Raw genomic sequence first — 24,606 nt, 5'->3', positions numbered from 1 at the left:
GCGGGCGGTGACAGGCTGGGGGGACAGCAGGGACACCAGCGGCCACGTGAGGCGCAGGGCGGTGGGTGCGGTGTGCCGTTGTGCGTGCGCCATTATGTGTGCGCGGTGACACGCTGACGGCAGCCCCTGCGGTTGTTGGCCGGGAAACCCCTCGGCGGAACGTTGGGGCAGGGGCACCCGAGTTGCCATAGTGAGCGGTTGGGCCGAGGTGCGCTGCGTGCGGAGAGGGAGCGGAGGCTGAGCCGGGGCCGTGGGGGCCTCTCCCCGTCGTCCACTCGCCCGCTTGGACTGCGAGGAGGAGCGGGCAGGAGCTGCCGCCGCGGCCCAGCTCCATCGCTGAGGGCTGTGGGCAGGGGCGTTGCAGGGGCGAGGGCCGGGGCCTTGCAGCACCGCCGGGATGGAGTCCACCACTCGGCCTCCATCAGCCGAGTCTGCCTGAGGCCAGGGGGCCTGGCCGTGGTGGAGCGCTGTGGCCTCTGAGCGGCCTTGAGCCCAGCCCGTGCTGCTTGCCTGGCCCCCTCCGTGGGCCCTTCCCCGAGCTGCCGCAGGCCCTGTCCTGGCGCGGAGGCTGCGACGCCGTCTGCTGCGGTAGACGTCGTCGCGGAGCAGGCACCGACCATGTCGTGCATCCACTATAAGTTCTTTTCCAAGCTGAACTACGATACAGTCACCTTCAATGGGCTCCACATCTCCCTGTGCGACCTGAAGCGCCAGATCATGGGCCGCGAGAAGCTGAAGGCGGCCAACTGTGACCTGCAGATCTCCAACGCCCAGACCCAAGAAGGTGGGTGGGGGTGGTGGGCACGGGGTGGGACGCGATAACGGGATTCGGCCACAGTCGGTAGCTGTGACTTGTGCTGGGGGCCCGACAGAGCTGTTGTTTTGTCGTCGCTGTCCTGACAGCTACCTTCAGGGCTGTGTTTTAGACACGTTTTTTAGCTTTAGTCCTTTCCGATTAAAAAAAAAAAAAAAAAAAAAATTAACTTTTTAGTCTACATGGTTTGACTTCACCTTTAACAAAATTTCCTCACCAAAATGCATTCAATTAATTGAGGCAAAGGAAAAATAAATGTATGAAAGCCAACTGGCCCCAGGTCCCTTCCCACAACGAGCTCAGCAATGTCCTCTGCTGTATGCAAACACTCTTCCACAAATTCTCTGACTGCTGGCTGAGCCAGTAGGATCCTTCAAGCACCAAATACCAATATGGGCCATGATGAGTGTCCTACACAAATAAAGCCGTTACTTCACCAAGCTATTGTCACTCCTCAGGTGATCCATTTAAATGTGGACTGATTGACTTGGAAGGTGAATTCATTTTTATAGCAGTCTGTCATTAGATGGCTGGAGCTCTCTTCAGCGTGCACTTAACAAGTGGATTGAAAACAAGCACGTACCTGTCTCTCTCCAGATACATGCACGGATAGTCGCTTCAGAAGGCAGATGTCAATGCTTCTCCTCTAACGGTCAATGAATTGTCACAAGACACTAAAAGAGGTCTTATTCCTCTTTCTGCGTCGTACACCCGCTGTGCGTGTTCAAATTGACCGCTGCAGGCTTGCATGATTTGTGAATCAAAGCATTGGTTGCTGTCCTCATATATACAGTCTCTTTCTAGGAGAGGTGCTGCCGCTTGCAATCTTCTGCAGAACCCCCGCAATCCTCAGTTGGGCACAGGCGTAGCAAACCCCTGCCTTTTTGTGGAGCCACTGTTGCTTATCGCGTATCTCTGAAATCGAAATCCGGTGGTTTGTGATCTGGAGCAGGAAGAATATTCTGCACGGCTTCGTTCAGCAGCTCAAAACCTTGAAGCTTGGGGCTTCGAGAAGTGCAGCTGGCATGAGCTCCCCGTTCTTTGTCTGGGCCTCAGTACTGTCGGAGCTCCTGCTCCATCAAAACGTCCCAGGGCAGGCCTTTCTTGACAGGGGGCTGTGCAATGGTTAGATTTTCCTTTTGAGAAGAGCTCTAGGGGTTGGTTTCAGGATATGGGCCTTCTGGAAAAGCTTCTGGTTTTGTCAATGGTAGTCCTTTCTAGGACTAAGACACTGAAAAATGGAGCGTAAATTGTGAAATATTGCTATTTTGTATGTGATCACTGAGCAAAACCACCCTGACAGAGCTTGGCTGGGTATGCAGCATCTTTGGTTTTCAGACCATCGTTCTGATTTAGTCTGTGAAGGTAAGGGCTTTTGATATTGAAAACTGTAGGCAGATTACAGGGAATGGCTGCTGAGAGTGCTTTAACATATTTAGTCATATCCAGCTTGTGGAAGTGCAATATCAAAACCATTCTCATGGAGAGATCTTTGCATTTTAAGCTGTCTCAGTCCAAGTGTCTCAGGCAGGTGGTTTTTTGTTGGGGCCTTGTGTAAAGGTCAGGCGGCTTTCCTCCTCTTCAGCAGACTGACATGGTGTGAGCCAAGGCAGAGCATGGGTAGCTTCAGGCACACGCTGTTTTCGAGAGGCTTTCCGAGGCTGCCTTCCTAAGGAATTTCCTTTGAGTCTCTCTGCTCTGCAAAAAGTGAATGGAAAGTATTCACGTTCCTTTGGTTCGTTCAAACGAGATGAGCAGCTGAAGAGGGGAGATACCGCGTTGGAGCCCATTCTGCCCTGCTTGTGAAAGCAAGCTCAAAAACCGCCCAACATTTCTGTGATCCAAATTCTAGAACTGCCAGCCCCGTTTCCATTTCAGTGTAACGAGCAGCTGAGAAGTGTGGCTGTTGATGGATGAAGCTCCAAGAAACAGGCAGCGAGGGCAGGCTCTCTTCCGTGTTCTGTCCGTCCTGAGCACCAGCAGCGTAGCTGAAGCGTTTTTAGTGAACGGCTACTGAAGCAATGGCGCAGAGTTTCCAGGCTTTAGCGCAGTGCCTGTTTTGCTGCAGGGCAAGCTGGTCAGGCTTCAGAATCTGGTTTATGCAGGTGAGACTTTGCTGCTGTTTGTTTTTCTTCAAAGACCTCCTGGGTTTGGAGCCCAACAGCAGCAAAAGCCACTTCAGCTAGGTCAGGAAAGAACCTCATGCATTAGCAGAGCCTCCTTTAGTGACCCTTGGGACCATTTTGCTGTTGGCATTCCAACTATTTTAAAAAAATGAACAAGATGGTGCTGCTTGTGTTTGATTATCAGACCTGAAGATTTCTTGAACTGTACTGTTAGTGTGTTGAGATGATAAAAGCGCGATGTTACACATCAAATTTTGCTTTGACATCTGTGAGGGGGTTCTCTGAAGTGCTGTGTAATTAGCTATTAATACACATTCTTAGGAAGCGACTAATGTTTTTGTCTGTATTTGTGTTGTTTGCAGAATACACCGATGATAACGCCCTCATTCCTAAGAACTCCTCGGTCATCGTTCGAAGAATCCCTGTTGCAGGAGTTAAAGCTGCCAGCAAACCCTACGTGATGTAAGTATCCGTAAAGCATTGCATTCTTTGTTGGGGGTTTCAGTGTGTTAACTTTTTTATTGCTCTTAGTTTACAGAGGCATTCCGATTGGATCTTTCTTGTGAAAGCTGCTGTTAGTTTTTGTTGTAATGGGGTAAATTTTAATGTATCTGTCCCAAAGCAGACTTACCTTTTCAGACCTGCTGGGCCATGGGGTTCAACCTCCAACAGTGGTAACTTTTAAGATGGTTTCATTGGGTTTGTTCTTGGGGTTGATTCTTCTGAGAGCCAAGTTGTGGATCCTGTTTCCTCTACGTGGAGAGATTCCTTATTATATGTGTTTGCTTTGATGGCTTTTATAGTACAGACAGATAGGCATTGTAGTGTAAACTTGTAATTTGTTCCCATCTCCGAAGAGTCTGCTTCTCGGGGTTTGACTCTTCCTTGCATTTGGGGGAGGGAGGGGGAGGGATATGGCAGCTCTTCTTACCCCCCAAATCTGGGGCTTTTGCACGCTAGCTCTAGAGGACAGACCAAGAGTTGCCGGCTGGCGAACCATGCAAACAAGAAGTTCCATTCAGAAGTGATTCTTAGTAGTTTCCTAAAGACAATGTCCGTTTCAGGCAAGAGAAAAACAACAATATCCTAAAGTATATTGCCTTTTGTGCAAGTACGATGAAGGAATGGTTAATCCTTTCCAAACTTGAAACTCAGTAAGCCGTTTAGCACGGTACCAAATGTTACTAGTTATCCTTCTAAGTCTGTTTTTACCCTAAGGTGATACCGGTGCCCCAGGTTTTAGTTCTGTATTCCTAAGATTCACGGAGGACAGAGAACCGGGCATATTGATTAAAATGACAGCCCTTCAAATGCAATCCCGACTACAGGATTATTGCTGTCATTTATGTATTCATGCAGTCCAGTTCTATATTAGCTCCACTGGCATTGTTTGGAGGGTCCTGTTTGCCAGCCTACTTAAAGATACACCTCTCCACCACAATTAGTTGATATTATTAGCTTGGGGTTCTGCCACGTCTTTCTAATGTTGGTTCTCAGTAAATAAACTGATGAGTTACAGCGTGTCTTGAACCAACAGTACAGGAGCATCCTGGGACCCAGGAAGCCTTTGCAAGCAAAAACCCCTGAATTAATGTGGCTCTGCATGTAAACTTTGGGCGTATTACTGCCGTGGTTGTTACAGTGCTTTCAGGCGCTGCCTGGTAATTCTGGACGCCACAGCGTTGTGCTTATAAACAGGGCCTTGTGTTGGGGGTTAATTTCAACGCGTATGCTTAGCGCCGTCTTGTCAATGCATCCTCCGTTTCGGGTTGGATGGCACCCTCTCCTGGTATTGTAATGCTGCCCTGAAAGGAGAGGAGAGATGCTGCTAGCATCAAAGACCAAATAAATGCCTGCATGTGGGGGTGAGGAAAGAATGGCACTCTCTCTATTTGTACCTAAATTCCACTGCAGCCTTTGAATTGCCTCTGCTCATGGCACACTTTGGAGGATGTATGAATTGTTTGCTAACGCTATCAGCGGTTGCATGTCTGATCCATGATGAGTAGCATGCAGGTACAGATCAATGAGTGTGTGGAATCTCAGCGAGTGTTCAAATGTAATAAATATTTCCTAAACTATTGTAACATTTTCAAGATTATCTTAATGCAAATTCTGGCAATCAAGACCTTTTTCTTTTGTCGCAGGACTCCTAAATCGCACAAAGCCCCAGGAACTGCTTTCAGGTGACCTTTCTATTACTATTTTGAGTCAATATAGCATACGTAACACATTTAATATTTTGGCACTTTCATAGCTAAATATGGCAGATACCTGAGCACAGGGCTTGGGCTTCCACAAAGCAACCCTGTTCTAAAGACTCTGCTGCTGACGGGTTTGGTATTTCTTTGTCCGACGGCTGATTTTTTTAACATAAGTGCACTTGCACTTCAAAGTGTCTAGACTGTCCCTGTTCTTTCTTAGAAACTAAAGTGCTGTATCTGGTGCCTATTTGTAACGCTGGGGGCACCCACATTGGCTAAAGTGACCTTCGTGTTTTGGTGGCTGATTATGGAAGAACACAGACCTGTAGTACAGACTTTGTATTTTTGATATTTCCATAGCAGAGACAAAATACCTGAGGGCTTGCTCTTGCACTGCTGTGTTCTATAGCTGTAAGCCTTAGAGTAATTTGTGACAAAGTAGAAACGTGATTTGGGGATTTTTTTTTAGTTGCACTGCATGTACCAAGGGAGAACAGTTTGTGTATATGAATAAATTTCCACATGTACGAGACTATCGGGACATAATGTTTTGATATTCAGGTTTTATAATCGGTTTTCACTACTTTACGTTGGGTACAAGTGCTTTATTTGAAGTTCTGATCACCTTTATTTCTTCTTCTAGAAGAAGTCGAACTGAGCCAGCGAGTGGCACATCAAGAGCAGTATGTAAAACACAATCTCACACTTTTTTCTACACACTGCCCTTAATTCTAAACAATGCAGCTTTGTAGTAGTTTTCCAAACATTAACTTAATATCTTTTCCAGTACAACATAGCATAGGTTGTAAATACAATGTCTTTGATTGGGCATAGTAAAAACTGAGTAATGCCATTATTTGCACAGCTCTGATGTGAACGTTGGTATTTGTGCCCAGTAATGCGTTGTATTTCGTACTGAGTCTGCTAGAACATGTCCTGAATGACTTTGTGTTGTACAGAGGACGCGTGATCGGTTTTAGATCATGTAGGTTCAGGGTTTGCACAGCTGAACGTGGTGCCGTGTTCTCCATCTGGCTGCCTAGAGCTGGCAAGATGTATGTTTGTACAGCTTGTCGTGTGCTTTTTGTTTCTTTCAGGAATAAAGCACTGGAAAGCTTGCCAATTGTTGTTGAAGAGTAAAGCAGCAAAATTGAAATGAGTTAAGAGTTTTTTAAAAAGCATGCACAAAAGCTTACACTTTGAATATTTCTTCGTTGTCTTGTCTTGTGTTAGCTATCATTCTCCACTTCCACATTTGCGCTCTTGCCCTAATGTTACTACGCCCAAAGCAGGAAAGTGGATCCTTTTTGACTTCGATTACTATTTCAGTAACAGCAAGGATCTCTAGTTGGTGTTTGTCCTTCGAGGCTGCAGAAATGCAGAGAGTCATGGCCGTTGTTTTAGCACCGTCAGGCACAACTGTGGTCCTTCCTGGCTGAATTTTTAGTTTGGCCAAACTCTCGGTCACCTTTATTTCAATAATTTGAGCAGTTGATTTTTGTCTAGACAAAGTGGTGGTTACTTGTATGGCTGATGTGTTGGTGATGGATTGGTGTTCTTATTTGGGTTTGGTGGGGGACGGTGAATATTCTTAAACTGGTGGACAGGAGGGGCAGAGTTCATGTTTCAGGGCATATACGCCTGTGCTTTATTTTGACGGGCAACTGTACTGCGTTCATAAACCCAAACCGTGTGCATTTCTAAATGATGAGACGTTAACTGCTTAATTTACAAACTACACTGAAAAGAAGTCTCCTGTCGTGATGCTTCCTTCTCAAACAAAGTCAAGTATTTTTTTAAGTCCTTTTGAGCTGAAAATTGACAGCTTCCTTACCCTTTCAGCTTTTAAGCAGTTGTGAACATTGGACAGGGGTCCTTCTCTGCGATATTCTGGAGCAGTGAGTTGATCGCAAGCGGGTTTAGTTCTTTTAGTTTCTTCTCATGAACCACATAGGCACTCTTAAGCTGTCATAGGCTTGGACTTTGTTTTGAGCAGATACAGATTGCACTAGGTTAGAAATGCCTCTTTGAGTGACACTCAGAGGACATAGCGCAGGCTCTCAGGCTACAGCAGAGGTTAACTATTGCTGTGTTTTGATTGTAGAACTTGAATCTGTGTTTCATTTTTTGTGAACAGATTGATGACTCTTCTGCATCTATTTCTCTGGGCCAGCTTGCTAAGGTATGTACGTATTCTTGTCAAATACTTTAAAAAAACTGTGTTAGCTTCATATTTTTAACTCCTATACCGTGATCTGTAGCTGGATGACTGTTGTAATGTGAACACAACTTTAATTTAATTCTTAGCAATTTAAAGTTTTTATTTTAACTTTAAAACGTGTGTATATTTTGGTACTATCCTGTAAAGAGGAGTTACCAGTATGGGAACTCAGCCTCAACATAATGTTGCAGTATTACTCATCTGCAAGACACAAAGCAGCAGCACTTCGGAAGCCGTTTACCGTTTTTCCTATGTTTTGTTAATTTTGCGTTGGAAACTAACACACTTTTTACAGAAGAATTTAATTGGCTGTAAGTTATGGCCATTTCAAGGGGGTTTGCAACAGCCAAAATAGAAGCGCTTCTGGAACACGGACAATTGCATGGCTATTTTTGAATTTCTAGTCCTTATAGTTCTAGATGCATTCTGCGGATGCTGCACAATTTCATCAATTGTAGCGTATCTACAGTGGACACCACGATCTAATTTGTTTGAATGCAGACTGTGTAAATTGTGTCAGTGTACCTAACTGTCGAGAGGAACATGCCGATGCGCATGTGTGGCATTTTAGCAGATGTGCCCTTCTGAAACGGTTGTAATGCCCTGTTTTGCTATGGAGCTGCTTGCTGGTTTTGCTCAGCCAGGTGTCACTTTGTCGGGGAAAGCACTAGTGATGGCCCTTTGTGACAGGCGTAGTGCTAGCCAACTGAATTCCTAGTCTGCAAAGTTACAAAGATTAGAGAAGGCAGGGCTTAATGCAGAGGAGCTGGTTCTTTCTTCTGAAAATAAAGGCTGGAGTTCATTGCCGAGAAAGAGAAATCTCTCCCCACGGGTAACTTCTTCCCTCTCTTCCTGCAGAAATTAAATTGTGTACACTGGGGGGAAGGAAACATAAATTTGTTTGGAAGGCAGCCACCAAAAGAAATTGGTCTCCATTGGTGCTGTCTCTGAACGTGTCCTTGGTTCTGTAAACTCCTGTGAAGTTTTACTCTGAAATGTGAAAACCTGTCCAAGTAGGGCACACATTGAAGCTTTTGAGAAAATTTAAGTATTTCAGAAAAATACAGGAACATAGCATAAAGCAGCTCAAAACTGTTACTTGCTCTGACCTCTTCAGTGCAGACTGGCTTAGCATGGAGGCAATGTGTTAGCAGGTTTCTGTTTTATTATTCCTATGTATGAAACGCTATGTTTGAATTTTGGTCTATTCCTAGTAAGGTTTTGTGGGTTTTGGGTGTGTTTTGTAAACCGTTTGGGTTCAAACAAACGAGTCAAGTATCTGTAAAGTTTTCTATAAACATTAATGATTTCATAGATGTCGATCTGCATTATGTGACTGTGGAGAAAAAACTGTGTATATGAAACAACCATTTCAGAGAATGTTGAACCTGGTTGGTTGCTTTTGGGAGTGAATGCATCTAAAAACAAAAGCAGGAGTGGTTGACCTGCATGATCAGTGCCTGAAGGTCCAGATCATTTACAGTCACTCCCTCAGGCCCTGCTTGTATCTGGGCTGGTGTGTAATAAAAACATTGGAACAAACACGACTTAAAAGAAAAATCAGCTACCTTCAGTAATTCTGGATAAGGTTTCTATTACGATTTGTATGTTAAAAGGACACAGTAAACTGGAAAAACCGGCAGGTTTTGCTTGCTGCAGTTAAATCGCTGAATATGAAGAGGGTAGCGGGGGGGAACGTGCAGCTGGGACTGCCTACAGCACATCGTGGTCCACTGACAAGAATCTTTTGTCTTGCTGAGGGATTATAAAAAGCTTGATTCCTTTTAATGCTTCTGTGTCTGAAGCTGAATTTCAGCCAGCAAGACCCACTTCCCCGACTCTTGTGTGTCCTTTTACTGCTGCGAAATGTAAATAATGGTACTTGCCTGCATCTTTTTCAATTAAATGTCCAGGGGCTATCTTCTGCTTCAAATAGTCTGGGGCTTAAAAATCCGTTTAAAAGTGCTGGATAGTATAATTTTTCCTACACAGAGCTTCAGTCCACTTGGAAGCACATTGGATTGGTTACAGGAGTCTTTGTGTGAGGTACAAAGAGAGCCCAAGGTTTGGAGTGCCCAAGAAGGCTCTTTTCAAGTAGGTTCCCAGGCCCATAAACCCCCTGCAGTGGCCTAAGGACTCCCCAGCGCATCTTCAGCACGGCTCTGTTTTCTGTCAGCGGCTGTTTTCATGCAACCTCAGCCCGCGTTGTGCTGCTCTTTGCAGGATCGGGGGAGTGGTGGTGTCTTTGGCCGTGTGGGCTGAAATGTGTTTCTAATGTGTGTATTGCCTGTTGAACAGACTGCCAATCTGGCTGAGGCCAATGCTTCTGAAGAAGATAAAATCAAGGCTATGATGACACAGTCCTGCCATGAGTATCATCCAATCAAGTAAGTGTTGATAACGTCCAATCTGTTCTTTGAAGATGATGGAAAAATCGTAGAGATGTTTGTTTTAACAAGAGAGACGCATGCATAGCTTTTTCTTTTTCCCAAAAACCTTTTAGTTACATGAAGAAACCCTTGGGTCTGCTTCCACCATCATATACCTGCTTCCGTTGTGGACAGCCTGGCCACTATATAAAGAACTGCCCAACAAATGGGGTAAGATTGAGGGGGACTTCTGGTGTTACTTGGGGGTTCATTTTTTTACCTTGGCAGTTACCTAACAACTACATGACTGCTCATCTTTGGAATTGTTTCTCTGGGGGTGAAGCCCTTCAAAATTCAAGGGAAACCTGGAGTTGTAAATGTAAACTTTTATTTTTTCCAGGTCATAGACATTCAATATGTCCATAGATCTTTCTCTGTGAACTTTCATGCATATTTTTAGATATTCCAATATCATTGGAAATGTTTCTGGTTTTAACTCTTTTTAACAACAGTTCACAGTTTTTAGTATTTCGTATAAACCCAAGCTCCTTTCTGTTGACCCCACCCGCTGAATATTTGCCTGTTTTAATGACACAAGCCTCTGGGTGAGTATGCATGCCATTTACCGTTGTATATGCGTGAGGTATGAACTGAACCTTCATATACAGTTCCTCAGTGCCTGGTTCAGAGCACTGAACTGAGCTTGCCCTGGGAATTGCGCTTTGGAGGAGGAGCGGGTTGGTGTCTTTTCTGAGCGGAGGGCAGGCTAAGGGATATTTCACCCTTAAGGAACCTGAAGTTAAGCCCAAGAGTGTCGACGGCGTTCAAAACACTGCTCAAGCCTTGGAACACCCTGGCTATATTCATTTAGGAAAATAAGTATTTTAGTCAAGCAACCCTTCTGTTAAGGAAAAGGAGAGGATTAAAGGCTTTTGCTGCTTAGAATAATCATGGGCATGTCATTTTAAGTGTGGGTCTTAAGATGAGCTATGTTTGCCTTTCTTCTCTTAACAGGGCAAAAATGTTGAGTCTGTTCCCAGAATTAAAAGGAGCACGGGAATTCCACGGAGTTTCCTGATAGAGGTGAAAGATCCCAATACAAAGGGTGCTATGCTAACCAACACTGGGAAGTATGCCATACCAGCTATTAATGCGTAAGTAGGGAATTCATTGGACCGACCCAAAAGCGAATGAGAGAAACTGTGCGTAAATGTCTGAGTGGCCAGGCGACCAAATCGGCCAGCCTCTGTAATTGCAGGGGAGGAAGCATTGTCGTTGTATCTGAACCTTAAAATCTGTGATACTTTCTAAGATTAAAATAGGGTGGCCCTACTGCTCATGGCCCTGGAAGCTGGTTAAACTAGTGCTGTGCTAAGAATCTGTATTTCTGCAAAATATTTCAGTAGTGTTGACAGTGGGAGTTGTTCTCTCTGAAAGCTCGTTTTGCTGCTGGTTTATGTTTCAAAGGCTTCTTGCAAAATGTAACCCATCGCCGTTGGACTGAGATTTCCTCCCCCTCTGACTTTTATCCAAGCTCACGTGTGAAACAGGCTGAAGTTTCCCTGTTGCTCTAAACTCAGAAAATCCAGCAGTGGGCTGACAAGAGGGGCTGTTACGAAATGCACTTGGTAGCACTTCTGCTTTTCTGTCGTGGATCTCCTTTTGTAGAAGCTGGAACATAGACTGCCCTTATTTATAAAATGGAATTACTCGGAGACTCACTTCATCCTGAGCCTGCAATTTACCTTTACCCCCTGGCAAAGGAGAGGTGGGATTCCTTGCACCCAATTTCTAGCTGTCAAAACATTATTGTTGTAGTTGGAGCCAATTTCTTAGTTGATCCAATGAATGGGAGAGTTCTGCAGAAGGAAAATTGTTCCCCCCTCCCTCTTCTGGTCTTGTGGCTATAGAAAAGCAGTTTAAACGAGATGCCTGCGTCTTCGAAGGCTAGTGTGGAGCGAGGAGAATTCCATCTCTTGTCTTCCTTTGATAAAATCCTACGCTTGGAAAAGTTTTCCTTTCCTCGTCTTTCACTTTTTTCTTTTTCCTCCCCTCCCCCCCCTCCAGGGAAGCTTATGCCAGAGGCAAGAAGGAAAAGCCACCCTTTTTACCCGAGGAGCCGTCCTCCCCCTCCTCCTCCCATGATCCCGTTCCAGAGGAGCTGCTGTGTCTCCTTTGTAAAGATACAGTGACTGATGCCGTGGTTATTCCCTGCTGTAGAAACAGTTACTGTGACGAATGTAAGTGTTACTCCCAGGTTTGTTAATCCCAAACATCAAACTGATCTTCTGAAAGCAGACATAGGAGATAATGGCATTACTTTGTCACCAGTTCGATTTAAGACTGAAGTATAGCCTGACTAGGAAAGGACTCTCCTTGTAGAAAGGAAAAAAAAAAGGCAGAAAGCTTTTTCCCCTTTTTATGTATCTCGTTAAATCTCTTTACACGCGTGTCGTGGTTTAACTCCAGCCGGCAACTAAGCACCACCCAGCCGCTCGCTCGCTCCCCCGCAGTGGGATGGGGAGAGAATCGGAAGGGTAAAAGCGAGAAAGCTGGTGGGTTGAGATAAAGACAGTTTAACAGGTGAAGCAAAAGCCGCGCGCACAAGCAAAGCAACACAAGGAATTCATTCCGTCCTTCCCATGGGCAGGGAGGAGTTCAGCCATCCCCAGGACAGCAGGGCTCCATCACGCGTAACCGTTACCTGGGAAGACAAACGCCATCACTCCCAACATCCCCCCCTTCCTTCTTCTTCCCCCAGCTCTATATGCTGCGCATGACGCCATACGGTGTGGGATAGCCCTTGGCTCAGCTGGGGTCAGCTGTCCCGGCTGTGTCTCCTTCACACTTCTTCTGCCCCCCCGGCCTCCTTGCTGGTGGGGCGGTGTGAGAAGCAGAAAAGGCCTTGACTCTGTGTAAGCACTGCTCAGCCATAAGGAAACCATCCCCGTGTTACCAACCCTGTTTCCAGCACAAATCCAAACCATAGCCCCCCACTAGCTACTATGAAGAAAATTAACTCTGTCCCCGCCCAGACCAGCACAATACGGAAGGACGAGTATGAGAAGAGTGCGTAATTGTGCAGGAGATTCCAGAATTAGATAGTGACTGCATTTATTTGTCCACAGCCCTTTCTCTCATACAAAATTATATAGCCAGCTCTGGTGATTTGGTGTGGTCTGCAACAAACGGATAGTCAGGCATTTAATCCGCCTTCTTCTCCACCGGAGGGTTGGTTAAAACCTTCAGAACTCAAACCTCCTAATGTGTTGAAATGTGTTTTCTTCATTAACCTTGAGGTTAGTGACTTCTCACTGTACTAGCCAGCGGAAAGAAGATCAGTCGGAACATCAAGGCACAGCCTCCTCTACATCTTCAGGTGTTGCATGAGTGCAATATCAAACCGTATAGTTATTTGCTGCAGACTGGAAATTTTTTACACTGTTGAACATTGATCGCTCCGTGCTCTCAATTCAAGACCATATTCACCCATTAACCACACACTTGTGTTTAGAATTGATTAGACCCCAAAAATACTCCTTAGTTTGGCTAAAAGCTGTTTTGATGATTCTGATGATTCACAGGTATTAGAACAGCGTTACTGGACTCTGAGGAACACAGATGCCCCACATGTCATCAAACAGACGTTTCTCCTGACGCTTTAGTCGCCAACAAGTCCCTACGCCAGGTAACACGATGACTTTCACGTAAACTGTTGGCAAGGAAAAGTCTATTTTTCAAAAGCTGAAAGGGAAGAAGATATTCATTTACCTCTCCTTAAGCAAGGCTAAATGGAGTAAGGCTCAATTTACTTTTCAAATACGTTATCTGTTGTTACAGAAGCTTACAACTCTTTAGAGACAATCTGGCAAATTCAGGTCACCCTTTTGTTTAACAGGCTTGTCTCACTTTCAAACTCAGTGCTAACGCTGGAGTACTTTAAATACAGCTACTCTGAGTTGCAAGTCATGAATATCAGTGTTCAGTGTGATGTATCCATACATCTGTATGTTGATTCATTTTAGGACTGATAGCATTTACAGGATACACAAGGAGTTTTACTCCGTGCAGGCTTTTCTTCGTCTGTCTACTGAAGTTTCGTATTAACTTTTTGTAAATGCTTTCCTGCCTCTAGGCTGTGAACAACTTCAGAAATGGGACTGGCTACGCAAAAGGGCTCCATAAGCAGGTTCAGCAGCAACAGCAGCAGCAGCCGCCACCGCCACCACCTCCACCACCACTCCTGAGGCAAACAACAGCCCGCAACCTGCAGCCTCTGCTCTGGCCAACAATTTCCAGCCAGCGGGATCCACTCATGAGTCCACTGGCTTGTCTGGCTTCTTCTTCTGTTGCTGCTCTGTCATCGTTGGCCCCTGCTGAAAAGCCAGGTGGACCTTTTTGGTAAGGAAATCTGTAGATCAACACGAATATAAAAGAAGTTAGATTGTTTCTCCTGAGCTTCTCAGCTAGCGATTTCTATAGCATTAGTGACAGTTCCAGAGAACTGTGGCCGTTCTGGGTTTGGGTTTTACTTTGAATGAGGACACTTTAATAATTTGGAAGCGTGCCTCATGCAAGAATTTTCTCCAAAGTATTTTGGTTTGCTTCTCTTACAAGTCATTCAGTACGCGTTGACCCTGAAAGAGGAACTTTTTTCCCCCAGGAGCCCTTTGAGTTTAAGCGGCTAGCAATTCCTAAAGTAAGCATTTGGTTATGTCAGAGCTTCTGGAGTGCATTCATTTCTCTTTAGTACTGAGGAAATAATCGTTTCCTGAAAAGTGAAAAAGCCCAATGAGAGGTAAAACTGACCAGGTGTTTCACATCACTTTTTTCTACAGTATTTCTATCATCAGTATTATAAGTCAGAGTCATTCTCAGTAATGCCGTGTAGTCAGCGCCGCACGCAGATTTGGATAATAAACATTGAAACACTGTAAATTTGAAGTCTTTACAAACATTTACCAACAAAGTCCTAGTTGGCAACCCAGTGAAGCGGTATGAAAATACATGGAAAATCTGTACTGTTGTTGAGGGCTTCTGTCCTTTCGATTTTATGCCTGGAATGCAAAGAGCCACTCTGTCCAGAAGACTGTCAGGCGCAGCTGTACCGTTGACTACAAAGGTCACAAGTCAAAAGAACCTCTAAGGCAGCCACTGAGCCAGCACATAAACGTTTCCCAAGAGAATTTCAGTTCTTGCATCTTCCACAACTGAGAGTCAGTGTCTGGGCTATACGTACTCCAATCCTTTTATGTGCAGCCAGCTTACTAAAATATTTTTCCGGTGAGCCCTGGCAGCCAAGAGGGCAAACTGCATCCTGGGATGCATCAAAGGCAGGGGAAGCAGCCAGTGAAAAGAGGTCATTATCCTGCTGTATTCAGCGTTGCTGCGGCCTCCCCTTGAACACGGTGTGCAGTTCTGGGCCCCACAATTGAAGAAGGAGGTGAAGGTCCTTGAGTGCGTCCAGAGGAGGGCAACAGAGCTGGTGAAAGGGCTGGGAGGAATGTCCTCTGAGGAGCGGCTGAGGACTCTGCCTTTGTCCAGTTTGGAGAAGAGGAGGCAGAGGGGCCACCTCATTGCTCTCTGCAGCTTCCTGCGGAGGGGACGTGGAGAGGGAGGTGCTGATCTCTTCTCGGTGGGATGCAGTGATAGGACACGTGGGAATGGTTCCAAGCTGCACCAGGGGAGGCTTAGACTGGACATGAGGAAGCATTTCTTTACCGAGAGGTTGTTCAAACCCTGGAACGGGCTTCCTGGAGAGGTGGTCGATGCCCCAAGCCTGTCAGTGTTGGAGAGGGATTTGGACAATGCCCTTAGTACCATGCTTTAACTTGGTCAGCCCTGAATTGGTCAGGCAGTCAGAGCAGATGATCGTTGTGGGTCCCTTCCAACTGAAATAGTCTAGTCTATTCTGTTCTATTTCTCCTTAAATGCAACTAGTCCAAACAGACTTCTCGTCAGTGCTTCATTTGGAATCGGCCAACTTCCCATTTGTACATCTGGAGAAGATTATTTTTTCATTTTTTTCCCCATTTACTATAGTCAGCCTTTTCTCACTTGGGACTTTGTATTTCAAGTAGCACTTCAAAACACTGTTTGAATAATAAAAATTTGGGTTTTTTTGTAGTGATGCCGGTACTGTTCTGCCTCCTGCTGCGCTGGTGAGTGCTGCTGGGCTTTCTAAATCTTCCTTTCAGTCAATCGGCAGTTTGGTGGAAGAGAAGGTAAATTTTATTTCAACATATGCAGTGCTGCTTGTATTTTAGCAGAGCTTCTTTTCCAACTGTTTGCATTTATTCACAAGGGCTGTCGGGTTCCTGTAGTAAGACAACCAGCGTTACCAAGTCTTCTGGGCCCCCAAGGACACTCAATACACACAACTGGTAAGCAACTATAACTTGAGAAGTTCTTTTCAAAACTTATCTTCAGATCAACTGAATGGGATTTTTTTCTTTTTCCTCTCTCCACGCCAAAAGGCCATCCCAGGAGAGCCAGCGCAGTTCGCTCAGCAGCTGGCAGACCAGGCTGGGAGCTGTAAGTATGCTACAGAAATTCAATATATTCCTACTTGTAACCTGTTAAACGAGACCATAACACGTAGCTTATACAGTAAATAATAATGTAATAACTTAAAGCTGATTTAGAATGAAATAAGTGTGCACAGATAGTTGTGGAGAATACAAGTGGTAATTCGTTTTTAAATGGCTTCGTTTGAATTGGCTTTAACGAAGGGGATCTATGCTTGCAGTAAGAGTATTTAAAAGAAAACTGCAGCACATGATTGAGAAGAGGACTCTGAAAAATGAACACTGTTTGAAGAAAGCATAATTACATACAAAAATGAAATATCATTAAAGGGTGAGGTGGAAAGCCACCCTTCTGATCACTGGCTGAATAGGGCTGGAGAAATTGATTTCCCCATAGAAATCAGCCTCCAACATTCTTTTTTACCAACTTAGTTGATACTGATTGAGCAAAGCATTGGATAGTCAACACTGTGTTGTGTTATTTTATAAAAATTTTGAATGTCTTCAATTCAGTCCTCTGAAATAGCCAAGCTGCTTTCTCTCAGTTGGAGAGAGAGAGAGGAGTCTGTTTTCTCTATTATTGCAGTGTCAAGTTAGTCCTTCCTTTTGGTACGTATTTGTTATAGATAGATTGTAAGGGGGCATTGTGTTCATACTATGCTAAAGATAAATAAAAACAAACCCCAGGATCCATCCCACAGATTGTCTAAAATCTCAAATTCAGTAAGCCCGAAAATAACAATTTGGGGACAAAACCAGGCCAAACACATCCTCATGAGGCAACAACATAGGAGGCTTATGTGGAAGAAGTTAAAAGAAGTTTGAGAGAAGATGAGTTAGTATTTGTGCAGTGCTTTGAAGATCAGAAGTGTGAAGTATTGACCATATCAAGGAGTGGCAGAGGAGCGGTGGGCACTTGGCACAGGGGAGATGGGAGTGTCTTTCAAGCACGGGCAGCCTCCATCCACAGGCGCAAAGCTGAGTATAAGGAGAGAAGACTGAGGGAACCGCTGGGGCTGGGGATGTGGAAGGCGAGTCTGAGGATCAAGAAATGAGGGCAGTCTCTAATGAACAGACAGCAGGGAGAGAAATGCTTAAGTTGAGAACAAGAAGTGCTCGCCACCGTGCTCCCGCTTCCTTCGCCTTCCTCTTTAAAATTGGGGCAGAGTGTAACAAACAGTGACACATGTTTTTGGGTTTCTTTAGAAGTTCAAATCGAGGACGCCCGCCTAGTGAACGTACCCAAAGGACTCAGGCCCCAGCACTGCCACCATCAATAGCCATCTTTGTGCCTGTGCCTCCACCTCCCTTGCATCCTCCACCACCCCATGCCCTTCCTCTCCCACCGCGGGTACCACCGCCCCAGTTGCCTCCTCAGTTTCCCCCTGGTCAGCCTCCAGCTGCTGGGTGCACTGCCCCCCCTCCAGGATATCCCCCAGCTCCTGCCAACAGGTCGCCAGCTTGGGTACCAACAGCAGGACCAACGGCTCCTTCAAATACCATCCCAACGACACAAGCACCTCCTTTACCTAGGGAGGAGTTTTACAGAGAACAACAGAGACCTAAAGAGGAGTAAGTATTTGGCTCAATGAAGTTGCGTTGGTTTTCATTTTTGTATCTCTTGCGATAGTATATCGGACTGCAGTTACACTAAAGTGCGTCTGACATAAGCAAAGATGACCTAGTGGTTTTTGCAATATTCTTTTTCATTGCAGGTGAAACCATGCAAAAGTAAACCCAGACAAATGTCATTCTAAAGCTTTCCCTGAAACTTCTAGGAATTCTAAACTGGCTTTGCTTAACTAGGATGTTCACCTTTTGCATTTGCGTGCCGTAGACATTTTCTCCTATCGGCCAGGGTTTGTTTCTTGATGTCTTTTTGTAAGAAAGGTCAAACTATCCTTGTAAGAAAGGTCAAACTTCTTTTAACAGGGAGAAGAAAAAGTCCAAATGTGATGAGTTTACAAAGGATTTTGGTAAAGAACCGATGGAATATAAAAAGATTCAAAAGGAGCGTAGGCGTTTGTTTTCCAGGTAACTGCTTTACACGTCCGTAATGGAGAAGCGGGTTGTCTAGAAGAATCAGGAGGAGTTCGCCTCCACCTCTCCATCGTCAGATGGATTGGATGAGTCAAGGGATCAGCAGCGACAGGAGTAAATAGTCCTGGGTGTAAGATTGCAGTACAAGTCTTTTGCATCCTGTACAAATTGCCAAACCAGTAGTGAAGATGAAGAGACTCAGCTGGCATTTTAAAATGGAGCTTTGCCGTCTTCAGGCTAAATCGTGTTTTCTTGGTGTTTGATACTGCACTCTAGCCATTAAGACTTGCACTTTTTGCATCTTACTGCAACAAAAATGATTTGCACTGCAGGTAGTTGTTGAGTAGTGAAAAATGTGTGCGTTCATGTACCAGTAGAGGCCAGTATACCCCGCCTTAGATCAATCAATAGCTATGGTAGTTAATGTCATAGAAGTGGGTGGAAATACGCTTCCCCTTCCTGTATGTTGGTACACTAACAATGCAGCAGCTGTTCTGTCTCCTAAGCAGAAACTTTTACATACGATCAAGTTCTTCAGTTTGCAGTAGCAGTATGTCAGCAGCTGAAAGAAGCTTTGGCATTAGCCTGTGGAGAGGAAAAGAAACCCAAACCAAATGTGGGAGGAAAAAAACTGGGGAGAGCGACTGTTTTGAGTTAACTTCACTTTTTTTGTGTTTTGTGTTTTTTTTAAGGTCCAAGTCTCCCTATAGTGCTTCATCTTACTCGAGAAGTTCATACACCTACTCCAAGTCAAGATCAGGTTCTTCCCGCTCTCGCTCCTACTCTCGATCCTTTAGTCGTTCCCATTCTCGTTCCTGCTCACGATCCCCACGGTATTCAAGAAGAGGCAAAGGGAAGAGTCATAAATATCGTTCTAGGTCAAGGTCACGGGGTTATCACCATTCAAGGCTAAGAAGATACCGTTCACGATCAAGGTCTCCAGTGTTTAGAGGCCACTCTCCCACTACACGGACCGTACCTCGAGGGGAAGGAGGAAGGGAGTATTTTAACAGATACAGAGAAGTTCCTCCACATGATATGAAAGCGTGCTATGGCAGATCTGTTGACTTGAGAGATCCATTTGAAAAGGAAAGATACAGAGAATGGGAAAGGAACTCTAGAGAATGGTACAAAAAGTTTCACAAGAGCTTTGCTGTTGGCCCTCAACCTCCGCCTCCAGTAAACAGGGGCAACTTTTCTCCAGATAGGTTTGGTCCGCCTGGGACCAGACGAGAGAATTTGCCACAGGCTTGGGGACGTAGGGAGGATTATCCTGGTGGGCAGAGCCACAGAAATCGTAATACAGCTGGAAATTACCCTGAAAAACCTTCTGGAAGAGAGAGCCATGACATCCGAGATGCTACAAAATCCAAAGAGAAGGAGGTGGAACATCCACTGGGAGATGGCAAAGGAAATAAAGATAAAAACCCCCAGAAGAGAAGAAAAGGGGATGAGAATGAAGGCTTTCCCAAAGCTGAGTTGTTAGAATGTGCGAGGAAAGCCAAAGAGCCAGTTCCAGCAGCAGATGTTAAAATGGACTCTCTGTTCATGCTCCCAAGAAGAGACGATGCCACCCCTGTGAGAGATGAGCCTATGGAAGCAGATTCTCTTGCTTTCAAACCAGTATCTGCAAAGGTGAAAAAAGAGAAGGAGAAGCCAAAAGCAAAAATTGACAAGACAAAGCGGAAAGCAGAAGTGGCTGTTCTGCCTAAGAACGACAGCATAATAAAACCAGCTAAAGCTTCCCAAGAGGAGGTGGACAGCGATCGTGAAGAATCTCCTCGAATGGAACCTGCTGTGAAAAAAGTGAAGGAAGAGTTGCCAAAGACAGACAGTGTTAAAACCTCTTCCTCTCAAAAGGCTGAGAAGGCTCTTGGTTCCCCACGGAAAGCTCACCCCAAAGTTACAAAAGATCACCCAGAAACCAGAGCAGCCAACGAGGAAACGGCAAAGAAAGACCATCGAAAAGAAACCAAGTCGGAGAAGCCCTCCAACAAAGAGGGCAAGTCAAAAACACCTGCTGAAAAAAGCAACCCCTCTGATGCAAAACCTGAACAAAGAAAACGAAAAGTAGATGAAAAGGTTGCTGAAGAACATGAAGCGACTTCCCTAAAGGCCTCTAAACCAGAAGCTGCTGACTCGAAAAGACCACCAAAGGGGAAGACTGAGCCTGATGGTGAAAAAGGAGAGCAAACTCCAGAAGAGGATAAACCTGCTTTTCTTAACAACCCCGCCAAAAAGATTAAACTTAACCAAGAAACTGGCAAAAAGGTTGTGAGTGGAGAAAATGTGCTACCTGCAGAAGAACCTGGTGAGAAAGCTGAGCCGAACAGCAGCAAAGTTAAGCAAGAAAAAGCAAAGGGAAAAGTAAGAAGCAAAGGAACGGCAGCTGATGGATCTAGTGCAACTCTGGTACATTGCACCAGGTACCTCATCTTTTCTTTTCCTATTCTTTCTTTCCTCCCTCCCCCCTGCAAACAAATGTAAAAGTCTTTATGGTGACTAATGAAAGGAACAGCTAAATCTGTGCTAAATGAGTGAATAATCTGTGATCTTTCCTGCTAAGCTGTACTTGGGTCAGAATCAAATTTTGTGAAAGAAAACAAGCAGTCTGTACTGCCCAGACAGCTCATAAGGTTAATTCATTGATGACGTCTTTCACCCTTACTTCTGGGACTTTTTTCCCCCCTTCTTATTCATTATATGTTGACTCTCTGAGGAGTCCCCTCGAGGTTTTCCTTCAGATCCAGCTTACTGCTAAAGGCAAGGATAACAGACATGTCTCTACCATGCAATATGTTGCCTTTGAAAAATTGCAAGGTGCTGTAATGATCTACTTTTGTCAGTATGAGATGAAACGATACCTTGCAGAAATAGCAGCTTGGTTGCCAATATCTTGTACTGATTTGAGCTTTGAGCACAGTGCCATGTTGACACAGCTACACTGCTTCCAGCTCAGTGCCAACTTCTTTGAAAGAGTGAATCTAGTGTGAAGCTGTTATTACGTACATTTCAGCATCTAAAGAAGCCGGACAGCGCAAACTCAAACCATTTAAGACGTCACTGGAGACTTAAGATAGTGTCTTGATATTCTAAACAGTTTTTAAAACGTACATTTTTTCTGAAGAAGAACACTGGGACATGAGAATAAAACTGTGGTTGTGTATACCTCTCCCTAATTGCTTGCTTAGATGTCGAAACAAGAATGTATAGCTAATTTATCTACCATTGGTAGAAGCAGGACATGAAGGAATTACCAGGTCAGACAGTCCCCAATCTGATAATCTCGTGTCTTTGTTAATTAAATGTAGAGTAGGAAGGTACTAAATTAATTGATTGCTCATAGTCTTAGCTAGTGGACTCATCCTTTCTCTCGTCTGTTCCCTTAATTGAACATCTTTTGAAAAAATACGCAAGATTTAGAATGGAAACACAAGCCGTTTTCTAAACTGTTACGAAAGATGGCGGTGCGTATATCTCACCCACGATTAATGTCAGCTTTTTTCCTCTTAGCACTAGTTCTACTGGAGGAAGCCCCATTAGAAAGACTGAAGAAAAGCCAGACACAAAACAAACTGTCATTAAGACCATGGAGGAGTATAATAATGATATCACAGCCCCTGAGAAAGACATGGTTATTATGATCCAGGTCCCTCAGTCAAAGTGGGAGAAGGATGACTTTGAGTCTGAAGAGGAAGACATTCAATCTACCCAGGTGCCCGCAACCGTAGGAAAACCTGCTAATGTTATACAAAATGCGAGTGCTAAGCCACCAAACCCTGTAAAACAGAGTGAAAAAGAGACGGAGCCTTTGAAGGAAAGACAGAAAACTACAAAAGAGGTGAGTTATGAAAGCTCCCAGCATGACGCAAAAAGTTCAAAAAGTTCGATGTCAAATGAAAAAGGAAAAACCAAAGACCGGGATCATTCTTTGTCAGACAAAGACACCTCTGAGAAGAGAAAGAGCAGTGTTCAGCAAGAAGAAGACCCCTCAGAACATGCAACCGAGCAAGGAGATGGAAAAAGTATTTCCCAATCTTCCAAAGACCGCAGATTTTCAGAGAAGCCTGATACTGGCCATGGATCCGCTGCTAAAGACTTTACTCCTAAGCAAGACAAAAATTCTGACCGTGATGGCAACAGAGATTATTCTAGTTCCAAGCGTAGAGATGAAAAGAGTGAATTAGCAAGGGGAAGAGAGTCCCCTTCTCAAAACAGAGAATCTACGTCAGTCCAGGAGAGTAAGCCGAGAGACGAACGAGCAGAGCTGTCCGAAAAGTGCACTGGAGACGCCAACAGGAGCAGCTGCAGCCCTCCGCCTGAGCGGCAGCAGTCTGATCACAAAGCTGCTCACGATTCCAAGCGCACATTGGAGGAACCCAAACCTCTAGATATAAACGCAGGAGAAGAGAAAGAGAAGCACGTACCAGAAGTAAAGAGCAATGAAGAGAAAGAGCCAGGTGGTAATAAGGCACCTTGGAGAGAGGAATCGCCAGATGTAAAACATGAGAAAGAGAACGTGACTGGACAAAACAATAAAAGTGTTGCCCAGCCTAAGCCTCAGGTAAGCAGCTCCTCGCCGCTCTCTTCTGATCGAACGCGAGACACTGATGAGGCTGCATTTGTACCAGACTGCAATGAAAGTGAGAGTAAGGTATCTGCAAAAGGTGAGGAAGCGGCAGGGAAAACTCATGACGACCCAAAGGAAAAGGCTGTTGATAAGGTGAAAGAGGATACAGCAGCACCTGCTGCAGGTGACCGGCCTGAAGCAAGGCGAAGTCAAAGGCAAAGCAGTCCCAGTGTTAGGCGCAGCCGTAGCCAAAGCCCTTCTGAGAGTCAGACTGGAGGCCACAGGAGCAGTGCCAGCTCAGGAGAGAGGCAAGACAGCAAGAAAAAGAACAAGAAAAAAAAGAAGAAGAAGGACAAGAAGCAGAAGAAACAGAAGCAGCAGAAGAAACACATTGGAAATGAAATGGAATTGGAAAAGAGCCACAAACACAAGCACAAGAAGAACAAATGGAAGAAGAGCAAAGACAAGGAGCAAGATGACCAAAAAGTGAAATCTGTCCCTACATAGAATGACAGATAATGAAAAAAGACTTAATTCCCAAGTCATCTGTATTAAACTTTGTTGAAATGTGAACGAGTTCAAGCATTGCAAATGATGACATGAAAGACCCTGTGTTGCGCTTAAAAAATTGCCGCTGGATTGTTTGATTTTTACATCGGAGCTTTAAAAAGCGAACATTTTGTACAGAATTGTGAGTTTTGACCACGCAACATGAAAGGCGTTGCTGGGGCCTCTTATTTTTAACCACCGTTAATTAGTCTGGCTGGAGTTTTCTGTCCTGAAAATTTTCACAGTTGAATTTTCTTTTAATTGCCTGGCAGAAGCAGCTGGTATCTGTTATAAAATATCAGCAGAATGATTTGCAGAATACATTGCAGCCTTGTTATGTCACTTCTTGATTACAATAAAACGTTTTCAGTAAACTACCCGGTGTGATGAGCTTTTCAGTGATAGCTGAACATCAGCAGAGCAAAGCCTAGTGACAGAAAAAAGCCGCCAGTAAAAGCTTGCTGGTAGCTGACATGTATGAAAAATAACGTCCACAGGTTTAATTTTGCAAAGAGCGGTAGGACTTTCAGTCTTCTGAACGGATGCCATGTGGGGAGGCGCTGCCGAGAGGAAAGCCAGCAAAGGGGAAAAGAATTGGAAGGTATTTACATATTTGTATGCAAAACACTTTCCTTCCAAGAGGAAAACCCCAGCCAAGTTTTCTGAAATGCAACCAGAAACGGAGAGCTAAACCAGCCAAGACTGAATTAACCGAATGAACCACTCAAGGGTGCCTTCAAGTTAGGGGTCCAGCTTCGAGCTGGGTGTCCAGCTCCAACCCACCCCTGACCCCGAGGTGTCACCAAGAGTCTGCAGACCTCAAGGAGAGCAATGGGGCTGGACCAGGCTGTGAAGCCTGGGCTGCTCCGATCCTGGCAAGGGGATCGATGCGGCCTGCAGCCCAGGCAAATCCTGCCCGTCCGTGATGGGTGTGCTCAGCCCCTTGACCAGACTGCCCGTGGTTTGGGGCAGGCTCTGGAAGAGGGAAGGGCCTGAGCCATGGCCAGGCTGTGAACTCCTCTCGTTTCAATCTGATCATCGAGTCCAACCATTAACCTGTCACTGCCAAGTCCACCACTAAACCATGCCCTCGAGCACCACGTCTACCCGTCTTTTAAATACCTCCAGGGGTGGGGACTCAACCACTTTTACCAACGACAGATCTTTGGTAAGTGACTGATATCGT

General features: G+C 45.0%; 1 protein-coding gene across 1 annotated transcript; it reads left to right on the top strand.

Annotated features, from left to right (window-relative positions):
• Nucleotides 1-618: 618 nt before the first annotated feature.
• On the top strand, nt 619-23,378 carry LOC309603552 (E3 ubiquitin-protein ligase RBBP6-like; the record flags this gene model as incomplete). The annotated part of the gene is made up of 18 exons (XM_082338372.1): nt 619-784; nt 3,303-3,402; nt 5,088-5,126; nt 5,791-5,827; nt 7,282-7,326; nt 9,664-9,752; nt 9,869-9,965; nt 10,749-10,888; nt 11,802-11,974; nt 13,319-13,422; nt 13,870-14,135; nt 15,862-15,958; nt 16,039-16,117; nt 16,211-16,268; nt 17,471-17,833; nt 18,194-18,295; nt 18,994-20,727; nt 21,815-23,378. The coding sequence occupies 18 exons, from the start codon at nt 619-621 to the stop codon at nt 23,376-23,378; spliced, it is 5,253 nt and encodes a 1,750-aa protein (XP_082194498.1).
• Nucleotides 23,379-24,606: the final 1,228 nt, after the last annotated feature.

The sequence above is a fragment of the Platalea leucorodia genome, assembly GCF_965183815.1.
Source record: "Platalea leucorodia genome assembly, contig: HAP1_HAP1_SCAFFOLD_125, whole genome shotgun sequence".
In the NCBI taxonomy this organism is placed as follows: Eukaryota; Metazoa; Chordata; class Aves; order Pelecaniformes; family Threskiornithidae; genus Platalea; species Platalea leucorodia.
The sequence above is the reverse complement of the archived record's forward strand: the minus strand, read 5'-3'. Positions and strand labels throughout refer to the sequence as shown.